Source organism: Bufo gargarizans, chromosome 7, assembly GCF_014858855.1.
Source record: "Bufo gargarizans isolate SCDJY-AF-19 chromosome 7, ASM1485885v1, whole genome shotgun sequence".
Classification (NCBI taxonomy): domain Eukaryota; kingdom Metazoa; phylum Chordata; class Amphibia; order Anura; family Bufonidae; genus Bufo; species Bufo gargarizans.
This window is the reverse complement of record NC_058086.1, coordinates 132967458-132983657: the sequence shown is the minus strand read 5'-3', so window position 1 is coordinate 132983657 and position 16200 is coordinate 132967458. Positions and strand designations below refer to the sequence as shown.

Below are 16200 nucleotides of genomic sequence, written 5' to 3'. Positions count from 1 at the left end.
GATTCTTCTCCCGGCCGGGCCGAGCTTGCGCAGAAGACTGAAGATTTTCTCCCGGCCGGGCCACGCAATGTCCTGAACGCGCACACCGCATCGCATGCGCCATGGTGACTTATTCTTGGCCTGTATAGTACAGAGACGGCGTGCGCGTTTCTCGGCTCTGTACTATACTGGGCAGGAAAAAGTCATCATGGCGCATGCGCGGCGGCGTGCGCGTTTAGGACATTGCGCGGCCCAGCCGGGAGAGAATCTTCAGTCTTCTGCGCAAGCACGGCCCGGCGAGATTCGACAGGAGAGGTGGCCGTAACCAGGGGAGACCAAAGACAACATCAGGTAAGAGGGGACTTATTTTCTAAAAAAGGGTGGGAATTGGGTAATAAAATGTATTTAGAAAAATAATCACTGTCAAATCATTTAGAGATTCAACAGTGATCATTAAGATGAGAATACCCCTTTAATGTAAAAAGAATCCAAACCATGAATCAGAAGTCACTACCAATATGGCTGCACTTACTTTTGTTACCTATGCAAAAAATTGAAAAAGTATCTTCAGTATTTTTCTGTCTGCTGCTATTTGACATCCAGCATCTGGATGTACTGTATGTGAAGAATCACATAGAAAACCATGGGATCACTTCTAGATTCAGGTCCCCACCAGCGTTTTCTGCACCATGCCAGAGGGGAACTGAGCTGAATCACTGGACATATGTGAAGCGGGCCTAAATCCTAATTTACTACTACTACTAATACATGGCCAGCTTTGTGTCTTGGGTGTATATGATTTACAAGCATGTCTTTTTTTTTTAACTTAGTCTTCTCTAGAAGCACTGCTCAGATATTTTCTTACCACATGAAAATATATAGACAGCAAAAAAATAAATAGACATATTTTTTAATATTTTTTCATTTTTTCAAAGAGGTTCTTTGAAAAAAATGAAAAAATATTTTAAATAATTAAATTAGAACTATTAAAAGTGAAAAAACCCTGGATTATAAGGTAGCTCTTGGATACTGTTTTTCATTAACCCTAAGTTCACACCTAAGCGTTTTACAGCGCGTTCAAACGCGCTGTAAAACGCTCAACACCAGAAAACCAATGCTTCCCTATGGCCATGGTTCACACGAGCGTTTTACAGCGCGTTTGAACGCGCTGTAAAACGCCTGACGCATAAACAAGTTCTTGAGCTTTTTTTGGGGCGTTTGTCGCGCGTTTTGGCCATAGACTCATTGGACAACACTGCAGTCAATCACACAAATGCGCGTCAAACGCGCGTTTACTATTGCAAAAAACGCGCATAAAAACGCGCGACAAATACGCGCGTCTCAGAAACGCTCAGGTGTGAACCCAGGGTAAGACTTTGCCTTCTCCGGGACATTTAGCAGCAATGGTTTGACCTCCAGTAGCCCTGCTCAGATCATGCTTCCTTGTGGGGTCACTGGGCTGGAGTATTATCTGGGTCACCTCTAATTTTGACTGGAAGCAGAAGAGCTATGATGGATTGTTACAGACTTAGGCCTCATGCACACGACCGTTGTGTGCACCCGTGGCCGTTGTGCCGTTTTCCGTTTTTTTCTGCGGCTCCATTGACTTTCAATGGGGCCGTAGAAAACTCGGCTTGTGCACCGTTTTTACACCGCGCCCGTGACCCGTGTTTCGAGGCCGTGAAAAAAATATAACCTGTCCTATTTTTTTCACGGCCAACGGTTCACGGGCCCATTCAAGTCAATGGGTCCGTGAAAATCACGGATGCACACAAGATTGTCATCCGTGTCCGTGATCCGTGTCCGTGATCCGTGTCCGTTTTTTCCTATCATTTCAATGGCAAACTTGACTTAGATTTTTTTTTCATCTTTCATGTCCGTGGATCCTCCAAAAATCACGGCAGACCCACGGAAGAAAAAACGGGCACGGATCACGGTACAACGGAACCACGTTTTGCGGGACGTTAAAAAATACGTTCGTGTGCATGAGGCCTTAGACAGTAGAATATACATGAAGTAGCAAAGTCCAGTAACAACCATGTTTTCTGTTCACACCTTGCGGAGGCTGCATAACACAAACTATCACCCGTGCGTGCCGTTATTATGTCTAGTACCAGCAGAGCATATCAAATAAAACTGCTATGTGATCATAATAAATGGCTGGATGCTGAAACTGGCTATCAGGTCAAAGAAGGCAGCCCTGTCAAGTCGCATGTTTTTCATATGATTGTCATGCTTTAGCACTGAAATACATGACAGTCCTAGATAGTGCCCAGAGCAGTTAGGACTGTAAAGGTTGCTGTATATTTTCCATCAAGTGACAGCAAATAGTAGTAAAGTCATAAGGCACCCAGCTAAATAAAAGATACGTACGAATAATACACAAGTGCAAATATATGGGTTCACACCTTAATTACACTGGCAGATTTCTTTTCTGCAAAGCTTAAAGGAAATGTCACCAAAAATTGAATTTGCCAGTTAAACCCAGATAGTAGCACATCTTCTTTTTCTCGAATGTTTTTATTTTCTGATTGCAGATTTTTTATTATATTTCCTGAACATGATTATGGCGGCATCCATCCTGCTTGAGCTGTTCTTAACAGCCCTGGTAAAGCATTAAGAAAATGTCTTTATGGCAGCCCCATGGGTCATAGACACAATAGTCAGGAAGGGATCCCATTGACTTCTATGGGAGAGTTTTCTAGGCATGATCTGTAACCTGTGCAGAGGTCATTGTACAAGGAAAGAATAGATAAAGTTTGACAATCGCCTATTGTGAATAGTGGACCCTGTCTTATCTATACACAGAGGTGATATCATTACAGGCAGGATTAGAATGACAGATAAGCAGATAACTGCAGTAAAGTAATCTGTACAGACCAAGAAGTGGCGCCTATTATTAGGCTTAGTGGCCAGTGCGAAAACTGCAGGATTTTATGGATAAGAGATTTTAAAAAACCTCATCCACACGCTGAGAAAAAAAATCCTTTACCACCAAGAGTCATCTCAAATCTTGTGATCAATACAACTAATGCCTATTGGAGGTCATTTAGCAAACACCAGCCTTTTACTCCGGTGTATGATATCTCCTGCGTATGCCCAGTCATCATTTAAGTGCATCCTCCAGCAGTCCATGTGCCTAGACTGAAATCTGTACATTACATACATCCTCCGGCAGTCCGTGTGCCTAGACTGAAATCTGTAAATTTCATGCATCCTCCGGCAGTCCGTGTGCATAGACTGAAATCTGTAAATTTCATGCATCCTCCAGCAGTCCATGTGCCTAGACTGAAATCTGTACATTACATGCATCCTCCAGCAGTGCGTGTGCCTAGACTGAAATCTGTACATTACATACATCCTCTGGCAGTCCATGTGCCTAGACTGAAATCTGTACATTACATGCATCCTCCGGCAGTCCATGTGCCTAGACTGAAATCTGTACATTAAATGCATCCTCCAGCAGTCCATGTGCCTAGACTGAAATCTGTAAATTTCATGCATCCTCCAGCAGTCCATGTGCCTAGACTGAAATCTGTACATTAAATGCATCCTCCGGCAGTCCATGTGCCTAGACTGAAATCTGTACATTACATGCATCCTCCGGCAGTCCATGTGCCTAGACTGAAATCTGTACATTACATGCATCCTCCGGCAGTCCATGTGCCTAGACTGAAATCTGTACATTACATGCATCCTCCGGCAGTCCATGTGCCTAGACTGAAATCTGTACATTACATGCATCCTCCAGCAGTCCATGTGCCTAGACTGAAATCTGTAAATTTCATGCATCCTCCAGCAGTCCATGTGCCTAGACTGAAATCTGTACATTACATGCATCCTCCAGCAGTGCGTGTGCCTAGACTGAAATCTGTACATTACATGCATCCTCTGGCAGTCCATGTGCCTAGACTGAAATCTGTACATTACATGCATCCTCCGGCAGTCCATGTGCCTAGACTGAAATCTGTACATTACATGCATCCTCCGGCAGTGAGTGTGCATAGACTGAAATCTGTACATTACATGCATCCTCCGGCAGTCCATGTGCCTAGACTGAAATCTGTACATTACATGCATGCTCTGGCAGTCCTTGTGCCTAGACTGAAATCTGTACATTACATGCATCCTCCGGCAGTCCATGTGCCTAGACTGAAATCTGTACATTACGTGCATCCTCCAGCAGTCCATGTGCCTAGACTGAAATCTGTACATTATATGCATCCTCCGGCAGTCCGTGTGCCTAGACTGAAATCTGTACATTACATGCATCCTCCGGCAGTCCATGTGCCTAGACTGAAATCTGTACATTACATGCATCCTCCGGCAGTCCGTGTGCCTAGACTGAAATCTGTACATTACATGCATCCTCCGGCAGTCCGTGTGCCTAGACTGAAATCTGTACATTACATGCATCCTCCGGCAGTCCGTGTGCCTAGACTGAAATCTGTACATTACATGCATCCTCCGGCAGTCCATGTGCCTAGACTGAAATCTGTACATTACATGCATCCTCCAGCAGTCCGTGTGCCTAGACTGAAATCTGTACATTACATGCATCCTCCGGCAGTCCGTGTGCCTAGACTGAAATCTGTACATTACATGCATCCTCCGGCAGTCCGTGTGCCTAGATTGAAATCTGTACATTACATGCATCCTCCGGCAGTCCGTGTGCCTAGACTGAAATCTGTACATTACATGCATCCTCCGGCAGTCCGTGTGCCTAGACTGAAATCTGTACATTACATGCATCCTCCGGCAGTCCATGTGCCTAGACTGAAATCTGTACATTACATGCATCCTCCGGCAGTCCGTGTGCCTAGACTGAAATCTGTACATTACATGCATCCTCCGGCAGTCCGTGTGCCTAGACTGAAATCTGTACATTACATGCATCCTCCGGCAGTCCATGTGCCTAGACTGAAATCTGTACATTACATGCATCCTCCGGCAGTCCGTGTGCCTAGACTGAAATCTGTACATTACATGCATCCTCCGGCAGTGCGTGTGCATAGACTGAAATCTGTACATTACATGCATCCTCCGGCAGTCCATGTGCCTAGACTGAAATCTGTACATTACATGCATGCTCTGGCAGTCCATGTGCCTAGACTGAAATCTGTACATTACATGCATCCTCCGGCAGTCCATGTGCCTAGACTGAAATCTGTACATTACATGCATCCTCCGGCAGTCCGTGTGCCTAGACTGAAATCTGTACATTACATGCATCCTGCAGCAGGCCTAGACTGATATCTGTAGATTTCAATCACCATTTATGCTGGTAAACTGGCATGAATGACAATGAATACGCCCGGATTAATGGCCCCACCTGCAACACTGATCTGCCCATCCCACCACTCTCTCTTTTCAGAATGTAGCGCACCTAAATTTAGGCTCATTGACGTTTAAAAAGCTGCGACTTTTCCAAAGCCGGTTTCTGACGTAATGGGGCATAATAAATGACCCCCCATTACATATTGTAAATTCTTTTTTAGTAGCAACAGAATATGTAAATTACACAATAGCCCAGATTTTATATTCCTCAACTAATACTGTTTATTGCACCCATTGCACCACAGCAGTACCAGGGTCTCATCTCACTCATGTTTAGTGATGAGCGGCAGGGGCTATATTCGAATTTGCGACATTTCAAGAATATTTTGTAGAATATTCTGCATATATTCGAGAATTCGCGATTATTTTATTGAATGTGAAAAATCGGCAATGTAAAAATTGCGTAATGCAAATTCGTAACGCGAAATACAGGAGTAAATCACTTTGGCTACATTTTTCAAGCTGCTAGAAGTTTCATAAGTTTCTCCTGAGACTGGAGAAAATGGTTGACACAGCAGAACATTAGAATAGCTTTATGTGCAGATAGAGTCAAGTGCTCCAATATATTCGCGATTGCGCAAATCGGCAGTGATTTAAGCAGGTCTGACTACAGATTACTGATTGGTGCAAGTATTGTGGTGAACTTGACATTGCTTTATTCTCATTGGCCCACAAGCAAGAAGCAGAGAGGACTCGTGTTCAGATGGAAAAAACTGCTGAATATTCGATATAACGAATACATAACACTATATTCAAAATATTCGCAAATTCTCGAAGTGGCAATATTCGCGATAAAAATTTGCTATTCGAATATTCGCGCTCAACACTACTCACGTTCTCTTTGATTGGGAAGGAAACTCTGAAGCATAACCCTACCATATTTATTATATACATTTTTGGGTTGGGAATGGATCTGTCATTCCAGGACTTTGATATTATAAAAAAAAGAGACCATTCAAATATTTGCTATGGGGCCCTGTCATTTCTAGCTATGCCACTGCTAAAACCCCTGCCAATCATTAGAACGAAGAGAGCTCTTGTTTTAGCACTTTCCCTCCACTGTAGGAGAAGAAAGTGAGCTAGATTCAATGGAAAGTCAATGGGTCCATACTAGTGATTGGTGGGGGTCTCAGCACTCAGACCAATAAGATCAAAACTTTTGATATGTTGCTGTGAAATATCAAATGTTTTCCCAAAGTATACTGCCACTTTAAGGTATTATTCTGCAGTCTTAGATGACATGCCCCCTGCTGCATGTATTTTGCAGTCCACAAACCTCAGATCTATATGAATGCTGGCCGTGTGCACTTTCCGCCGTCTCTCCATATTATAGAAATGGCTATTCTTGTGCGCAAAACTGACAACAATAGAAAATACATGTTTTTTAATTTGCAGCATGACAGCATAGATGCAGTCTGCGCATGGATGACATCACTGCGCTGTCCGCATTTTTTGAGGCCTTATAGACATGAATGGGTCAGTGTGCAATCCACAAAGAATGAAAAGTATGGTTGTGTGTACGGGGCCTTAGGTGTGTATTCTGAGCCATTGATTTCTTATTGAATAGGTCAATAGGCTTCATGCCAAAATATTCAGTTTATCCACTGCCCCCTATGTTAAGAATTTGAGAGGAAAATTGGTTCTCTAGGTAGATCGAACAATTGAAAGTGAGATGGGCTAAAAATCAGGTTGGATACTGCTGCATAGGCACCACACATCCATCATGACCAGGATGGTTCCTTTAGGCACAGTACCGATAAGTGTGCTTTTGTTGAATGAGTATGCCGTCTCTTTTATATGGCAAACTATTTTCTGAATCAGTGGTTTTAGGGTGGTTTCATGCTGGGGTGTTTTTTTTTTTTTGTTTTTTTTTCTGCTTCATCTTTATCTCCACCCATACTGCTCACGTAGTCATAGCCGGCCCCACTGGCTCTCTTACCAGTTTTCATTCAGGCCCGATCTGACGCTCTGCAAAACCTCTGTGCATCCTTCAGAGCGTATTGCGCCATGCTCCTCCTCTAGATCACGTGTCTCCACTTGAGTCACATGACCGGCTCCTCCACTCACCACTGTTTATACCAGCCTGTCTCTGCAATTTCAGGCGTCATGTTACCTAGGTAACTGACGTCATAGATAATAAATCCATATACCGGAGTATATAATGGAGCAATAAATTCTGTAAATCTATAGATCGCCTGTCTACGTAGAGCTTCTATAGAAATAGTCAAATCATACATTTCAGATCGCCAGTCGCATTAGGACATGTATGTGAGATGTTCAATGTTGTTCACCATTAACCCCTGCAGGAACAATAAAAATAAAAAAGATCAATATACAAGTAGGAACATACTACAGGTCAATACTAATGAAGACTGTTATTATTCTACAGTACTCACATTAAACTCGATATTCAAACCAAACGGCTGGAGTGCTCTTAGTGTAAAGATCCATTTCAATTCCTTTTTCTCAGAATCATATCTCTATCCCCCCTCTTCTCAGCTTTCCCACGGAGTCAATTACTCAGAATGGTAGTTAATTAATTGAGTGGCCACATTCAATAAAATGTTTTGCTACCGGTTTATCCATCATTCCCTTCCTAATAGTGCTTTTATGTTTATTAATCCTTTCTCTGATCTCCATCGTGGTTTCTCCTATGTAGATCAGACTGCACGGGCATTGGATCATATAGATGACCTCCCTTGATCTACATGTGAAGTATCCCCTGATCCTAAATTTAGTCCTGTATATGGATGCATAAAACTGTCGCCCTTCAACATATTACCGAAATTACAACACCCCAAACAGTGGAAATTGCCATTTTTGCGTGGAGCTAAAACCGGTTGCCTCTCCATCTGTGTGCTACCTACATCCGTTTTTACAAGTCGTTCTCTAACATTGGCTTTCTTTTTATACGCCATCAAGGGAGGTACCTCAAACTCACGAATGGTGGGTAGACCCTTATGTAATTTGTGCCACTCCTTCTTTAGAATATTCACTATTTTACCACTATGTTTACCAAATGTGGAAACTAACGTGATCCTCTGCGTTGTACCCGTTTTAGGCTGAGAGTATAGCGTACTATCTCTATGGGTTCTTTTTATTTTATTGCATGAACTCATTAGTATCCTGGAGGTATACCCCCTATCCCAACATTTTTTGCACATTTCTTCAACTCTAAGGTCAAATCCTCAGGATAGGTTATCAGTATCACCTCAGTGGAGAACCCAGTCTAGGCTGATCAGCTGTTTCAGGGAGTCGCTGCGCTCACTGGAGCTCTGGTGAGCGATGCAGGCTCCCGGCAGCTTCCCCAGCACAGCGCCGTACATTGTATAGAGGCAGTGCTTGGTATTGCAGCTCAGCTCCATTGACTTGAATGGGACTGAGCTGCAACTGGGCCACATTACTGATATACAGTGATGTCACTGGCCTAGGAAGAGGCTGTAGCGCTCAAGGCCTCTTGTAACAGGTGATCGTCAGAGGTCCCGGGCGTCGAACCCCCACAGATTTGATACTGATTACTAGTGCTGAACGAATTTGATCTAAAATTTAGTAAAAATTGGATTAGTCGCAAAGTTGAATTTCCTCGCTCTTTGTGGTAACAAATACATTTTTCCTAAAATGGAGGCTGAAAATTAAAAAAATTATACTTACCTCAACTACTGGATTGCAGAAAAGCCGTCCGCCCCTGTCTGGATTGAAGAAAACCTGCCAAAGGAGCTGAGGGTTAGAGCGAAAACATCACGTGGCCGTGTGGTGGCGTCATCGTGTGTCACAACGTGGATGGATTTTTGTGCAACTGTCGTGTCACAGTGGCAGCATGTTGCATGTCACAGTGCGACACCATAGACTATCATTACAAAAAATGTTGTGTGACATTACTGCAACAAATAGTCGCGCGGCAAATGTCGTTGTGTAGCCCTAGCCTAACTCATTAGATTTTTGCAGAAGACTCATTGCAAAATCAGCCACAGACTTTTCCACTATATTTGCATATCCACCACGGAAAATCCACACACAGCATGACTTTGTATAATCTCCTTCAGTTTGCTTCTAGTGTACAACACTGCTGATTTGCCATACAAAAATCAGTGTCAGCAAATCCTCGGCGCATTCACCCCTGAATGTACCCCTAAATCTCCAGCGATATCCTTGATATTATTTGCCTGTGTTTTCCTACAATCATGTACGAATTGGAATGACTAAATACGCGTCCAAATGTCACAACGTCTTATCGGAAACATTTCCACAATAGGGTTACTTTCATTAGCAACTGTGTTAATACAGTCTTCAGGGATTATCAGGTTTATTTTATATAAAATGTGAATTTACATTTATGTGTCACATAGAAGTAGCAAGGCTTCTAATGCTTATATTAAATGTTTTCACTTTGTTTTCATCATTTCTGATCTGGAACTTTAATCCTTTACCTTAAACATAACTATAAAGTCTGACATTTACTGAAAAGCTGTACAGAGGACCCACAATAATTGTATGTACCATGGCGGATATTACTGAGATAAGAGTACCCCCTGCAGGCCGTCAGTACAAAAGCCATCTACATGCCACATATTTTCAATTATGGTTCTGTCTCTCTGAATTAGAAAGGGTGTACTGTAGCGTCCTCTATTGGTAGGTTTCTAAAAAATCTCATTTTCAGATCTTTATGGTTTTACTAACACGTTATTATTATATTTTGTATATTCAGATGTCAACATTCTTCCTTTTTTTTTTTTCCAGGACAATTGACAACATCGACAGCACCAGGTAACATATTATTTATCAAACTAGTTGTTGTTTGAAAGTTATATATACCCTAACCACATCGCAACGTATATAGGTATATGGGTGCGGTTACACATACAGTACCATCATTTTCTGCTACGGACAACTGTGCTGCCAAAAATCTGCATGTCTTACATGGGGATATTCTGGAATTGCTGCAAATCTATCCCTTTGCAATGCAATGCAAAGGGTGAAACCCACAGCAAATCCACATCAAAATCCCAGTATAAGGCCTCATGCACACGACCGTTGTGTGTTTTGCGGTCCGCAAACCACGGATCCGCAAAACATGGATGGCGTCTGTCTGCGTTCTGAAACGGCACGGACAGCCATTAATATAACTGCCTATTCTTGTCCGCAAAACGTTTTTTTGCGGACCATGGAACGGAGCAACGGATGCGGACAGCACGCAGAGTGCTGTCCGCATCTTTTGCGGCCCCACTGAAGTAAATGGGTTCGCATCCGAGCCGTTTAAAACTGTGGCTCGGATGCGGACCAAAACAACGGCCGTGTGCATGAGATCTAAGGCCTACTACACACAATGTATCCATTTCGCGGTCCGTAAATCATGGACTTGCACAGATGCAGTCCACATGCATACTGCAATTTTCATGGGCCCACTGTAAAGGCCTATTCTTGTCTGCAAAATAGACAAGAATAGGACAAGTTCTGTAATTTGCAGCCCAGCCACACGGATAGAAATCAATGGGTCTGTGTGCGATCTGCAAAAAAATTACGATCAGACACAAACCGAAAATACAGTCATGCGCATGAGGCCTTAGACATGCAGATTTTGCGGTGGATTTGTCCACAGGATAAACTTACGGTCTGCATAAAGGCACCCTAAGAAGTCGCTGCGGTATTTGGGAACTGTGTCATGCATATATGATTTCATAAGCAATTGTAGCACGCTCCAACCCATCAGAGAAGAAAGGAGCAGGAGACACCGGACTGGAGAGCTTGTTGCAAGCCCACATATTTAAGCATATCATAATTATAGTAGAAGACTCCTCTGCCTATGTGAATTATAAACATTGGGCCCCTTTCACGCAGCAGTATTTTGGTGAGTATATTGCATCACTATTTTTAGGCCAAAACCTGGAGTGGTTATAAAACTCCCAAAAAAGAAAAGGTACAAAATTACAAATGTTTCCATTATAGATTTTCTGTAGGAAGGTTTTACTCTAGATTATAGTTAACAAATACTGCAGTATGATAGTAACCTAAAGGACTTGAGCACAGATGTGTAGGGTCGCCCAATAACATGTTTCAGGCAGGCTTTTTTTTTGTGCTGCTGTAGTAGCTGAAGAAGCTTCATGGCAGATTACATACTTAACACTAAACTGACCTAAAAGTTTTATAAAATCTGTGTCTAGCAATATACAGATTCTATGGAATTAACGGCTGCCAATACTCCTTTATGGGGTGGCCATTAAGGGGCCTTATACAACAGTTTCCCGTGCTGGTTGGAGAATATGGTGAGGAGTCTACTGACACCCGAATTCCTGTTCCAATGGCCTGGCTGTTTAACCCCTTAGATGCCATAGTCAAAAGCAACTGTTGCATTTAGGTTTTTTTTGGAGGGAGGGGTTCTTTTTGTGCCCTTATCAATGCAATTTTGAGATGCAGAGAGGTTTTCAATGGAAACTGGGACCTAACAATGGCCTTCAGGTCTGCCATGTTTAAAAGCCCATTAGAACTCCTAAAACTGACAGATGTAATGCATTGCATTGCATTTAAATATAGAAGCAATCAGAGGATTTATTTTTGAAAGAGTTGTGCGGTGGGTAAATACTGATGACCTATCCTCAGGATAAGTCCTCAATATCAGATTGGCAGAGGTCTGAATCCTGGCCCCCTCGCTAAGCATTAAAGGGGCACTCGTGTGACCGCTGCAGCTTAATTCCGTGCTCATCATCATACAGCCCACATAAAACAGGCCCTCATATGTCTATTTTGACAGAAATATAATATGGAATATGTCACTGAAAAAAAATATATACTTGGCCATTAAATGGGTTTTCTGAGATGAAAATATTGGTAACCTACCCTCAGGATAGGTCAATAGTATCTGTTTGTGGGGGTTCAATTCTCTGCATCTCTGCCAACAGTAGCATAACTTGAAGATCCATTGAGCCCCTCAGCTTTTAGAAGGGCCTTGGTGAGTCTTAATTTTTTGCATGGGTCTACTCCAAACTGCCATAAAAAAAGACCAGAACCTTGCGATTTCCTGCGATTTCCTAGTGGTGGGGCCGATCGGAGGACAGAAGCAGCTCCCTTCCTAACTGCTCAGATGCCATGATCACTATTGACCGTGGCATTTGAGGCATGGCATCCGTATGTACCCTGTGCACATATGACACACATGAGTTCATCAGAGTTTATTCAAATAGCACCTTGAATTGTTAAAAACTAGAGGGCAGTTTAATGGAATCTGGCAGCTTGAACTGTAATTTAGCAAAACTTGTTTAATTAGGAAAATGCCATTATAAACTACATTAAAGCTATTATATAACTAATCATACAAAGGAGTCACATAGTTACACTGTGACCAGGGCCGTCTTTAATATTGGTTGGACCCTGGGCAAGAATTTACTTGGGCCCCCTGGATCCCGCCCTCCCCACCCGCCCGCACTTTTCTGTACTTGCTATACAGCAGCACTTACCTGTCACGTCCAGGGCCTCCAGGTGACGTCTCCTCTCTGTCATCATCTTCTCTTTTATCATCTTCTCCACTCGGTCCGGACACTTCTCTCAGCCGCCTCGTCTCTGCAGAGTGTGACACACAGACATCTTAGCTTCCTCACATTCTATCATTATCCCCCAACTGGAGTCCCCACAGTGTTATCCTGCTGCTTTCTGTGCCCCCCCCCCCCTCCGCCCAGGGGTGTAGCTATAGGGGGTGCAGAGGTAGCAGTCGCTACTGGGCCCAGGAGCATGAAGGGGCCCAAGGACACTTGTGCCGCATAAGAAGACACACAAAGCACTGAGAGAAGGGAGGGTCCAAGCTGAACTCTTGCACCGGAGCCCATGAGCCTTTAGTTACCCCCCCCCCCCAATACCCCCAAATACTATCCTGAAGAAACATTACTGCCCCCATAGTAATAGTGCTCCTCATAGTCCCACCAATAGTAATTCCCTTCTAGAATGCCCTCATTAGTAACACTGCCCCAACCGTGATAATGCTCCTCAACAATGCCCCCATTATTAGAAGAGCCTTCCCATATTATTAATACCCTCACAGAGTCCCTAGTAGAAACAAGGCCTCCTATTGTTCCCCCAGTGGTAATAAAACTCCCTACAGACCCCTCATTAGTAATAAGGCCGCCATAGTGCACTTAGTAGAAATAAGGCGGATCTATAAGTCCCTCCTATAGAGCCCCCAGTAGTAATAAGAACGCCTATAGTGTCCCCTGGATCTGCAGTGCCCCCTGCAGTTATAATCCTCCCTCCACCATACAGTCCCATGTAAATAACACCACCTCCTCCCCAGCCGCCTCCAACGCACAGTCCAATGTAAACATCACCCCCTAAGGCTACTTTCACACTTGCGTTCGTGCGGATCTGTCCTGTACTTGTACAGGACGGATCTGCACCGATAATACAAACAAATGCATCCGTTCAGGACCGATCCGTTTGTATTAGATTTGAATTTCTAAGGCTACTTTCACACTTGCGTTCAGAGCGGATCCGTCTGGTGTCTGCACAGATGGATCCGCTCCTATAATGCAGACGATGGGATCCGTTCAGAACGGATCCGTCTGCATTATAGTTTAGAAAAAATTCTAAGTGTGAAAGTTGCTCAGACGGATCCGTCCAGACTTTACATTGAATACATTGAAAGTCAATGGGGGACGGATCCGTTTGAAAATTGAGCCATATTGTGTCAACTTCAAACGGATCCGTCCCCATTGACTTGCATTGTAAGTCTGGACGGATCCGTTTGCCTCCGCACGGCCAGGCGGACACCCGAACGCTGCAAGCATCATTCAGGTGTCCGCCTGCTGAGCGGAGCAGAGGACAGACGCTGCCAGACTGATGCATTCTGAGCGGATCCGCATCCACTCAGAATGCATTAGGGCTGGACGGATCCGTTCGGGGCCACTTGTGAGAGCCTTCAAACCGAACTCACAAACTAAGCCCCGAACGCTAGTGTGAAAGTAGCCTAAGTCCCAATACGGATCCTTCCTGACTTACATTGAAAGTCAATGGGGGACGGATCCGCTTACAATTGCACCATTTTGTGTCAATGCAAAGGGATCCGTCCCCATTTACTTACATTGTAAGTCAGGACGGATCCGTTTGGCTCCGCAAGGCCATACGGACACAAAAACGCTGCTTGCAGCATTTTGGGGTCCGCCTCCAAAATGGAACGGAGGGCCGTACGGAGCTGAACGAATGCATTCTGAATGGATCCGCATCCATTCAGAATGCATTGGGGTTAAACTGATGCATTAGGGGCTGCTTGTGAGAGCCTTGAAACAGATCTCACAAGCGGATCCCCAAACGCAAGTGTGAACGTAGCCAAAACATTAAGTCCCATGTACATAAACATCATTCCCCCCCCCCCATCCACTTTCCACATACAGTCCCATGTCAATAATATCCCTCCCTTCAGCCCTAACATACATCCCAGTTAAATAACTACAACTCCCAGCATTGCTCTGCCTCTCCCTTCACTTACCTCTCCAGTCCTGATATACAGACATCAGCATTAGGCTCCTAGTACTCCTCTTCACTCCAGTCGAATCCTGCACTGGTCACATGATGGTGACATCATCCAGGTCATCCTATCACAGCCTGTTTTGCTGATCACATGACCTGTGATGTCACCAAAGGTCCTTCGCCTCTTCACAGTGTATTAGATTCAATTGTATTGCCGTTCTGTGTGCGGCAATACAGTTGTATCTAGCAGGCAGGCAGGACATTCGGGGCCTGGGACAAAACATCCGGGGCCCAGGCCCCGAATGTTTTAACCTTGCGATGCCCACTAGTGAATGGGAGTCGGGAAACGGAGCTCTCATGGGCCCCCAGGAGCAACTGGGCCCGGGGCAGCTGCCCCTTTTGCCCTGCGGCAAAGACGGCCCTGACTGTGACAGTTGTTATGTTTAACTGATAAATCTAATGTGCTGATCCAAAGAAAGGGCATAACCTCTATGAAGCAATTACCCATTTCTTCATGTTAAGTCTGGGATTTTAATATTGATGACTTATCCTCAGGATAGGTCATCAATATCAGATCGGCAGGGGTCTGACACCTGACACCCCCGACGATCAGCTGGAAGAAGATATGGCATGTGCAGTGCACATGTGCAGTCTCCTTTCTCTCTTCCTCTACGCTGCTGCTGTCCCATAGACTGCAGCAGTGAACAGGAAGAGAGAAGGGAGATGGCATGTGCACACTGTGCGTGCCGTCTCCTCAAACAGTTGATCGTGGCGGTGCGGGTGTCGGACCCCCGCCGATTTGATTTTGTGGACCTATCCTGAGGATAGGTCATCAATATTAGAAGCCTGGACAAGGGGAAAATTCCTTTCTGATACAAGCATTTAGTCCAACTTCAGAATAATTCTCTGGAGCAATGTTCCATCCCCTGGCATTAAGTACCTATAATTTGTGATAAGATCTAGATCCCTCTTAAAAATCAACCTTCACAACATCGTTCGATAGTCTCACTGCTCTTACAGTAGAAAATGATGACCACATTTTCTTTATTCTAGACATAATGGATGCCCCCTAGTCATCAGACCATAGGCACAAATAGATCATCAAACAGATCCTTGTGTTAGCCATTTATTCATTTCTATGTAGAACAAAAACAGTCAACACTTGAGTCAGGTCATGTGAAAACTCTACTGTAGAACTAGAGTGAATCTATCCACCAAGATTGTATAGGATGCTTACCTAATGGTGGTGGCTTCCTGTTGTGAGGTGGGATACACCTGCCCACTTTCAGAAATGACTATGCCCTACATTGTGGACAGTTTACAAATACTACACAGAAGTGAGCTGTTGTTTCTTCCTCCGGACCATCAATGCATGGCAGTAGGTTCAACTAGATGGTTTTATGTTTTTGTATTTAGTTGAGGGTAAATATGTCATAA

At 44.0% G+C, this 16200-nt stretch overlaps 1 protein-coding gene across 7 annotated transcripts in view; it reads left to right on the top strand.

Moving 5' to 3' along the window:
- Nucleotides 1-16200, top strand: part of PTPRC (protein tyrosine phosphatase receptor type C) — a 212798-nt gene that overhangs the window by 61536 nt on the left and 135062 nt on the right. For all 7 annotated transcript variants that reach the window (XM_044301087.1, XM_044301088.1, XM_044301084.1 and 4 more), the window contains exon 3: nucleotides 10054-10080. In XM_044301087.1, coding sequence (XP_044157022.1) covers nucleotides 10054-10080 — 27 coding nt within the window. The remainder of the gene's footprint in view (nucleotides 1-10053; nucleotides 10081-16200) is intronic.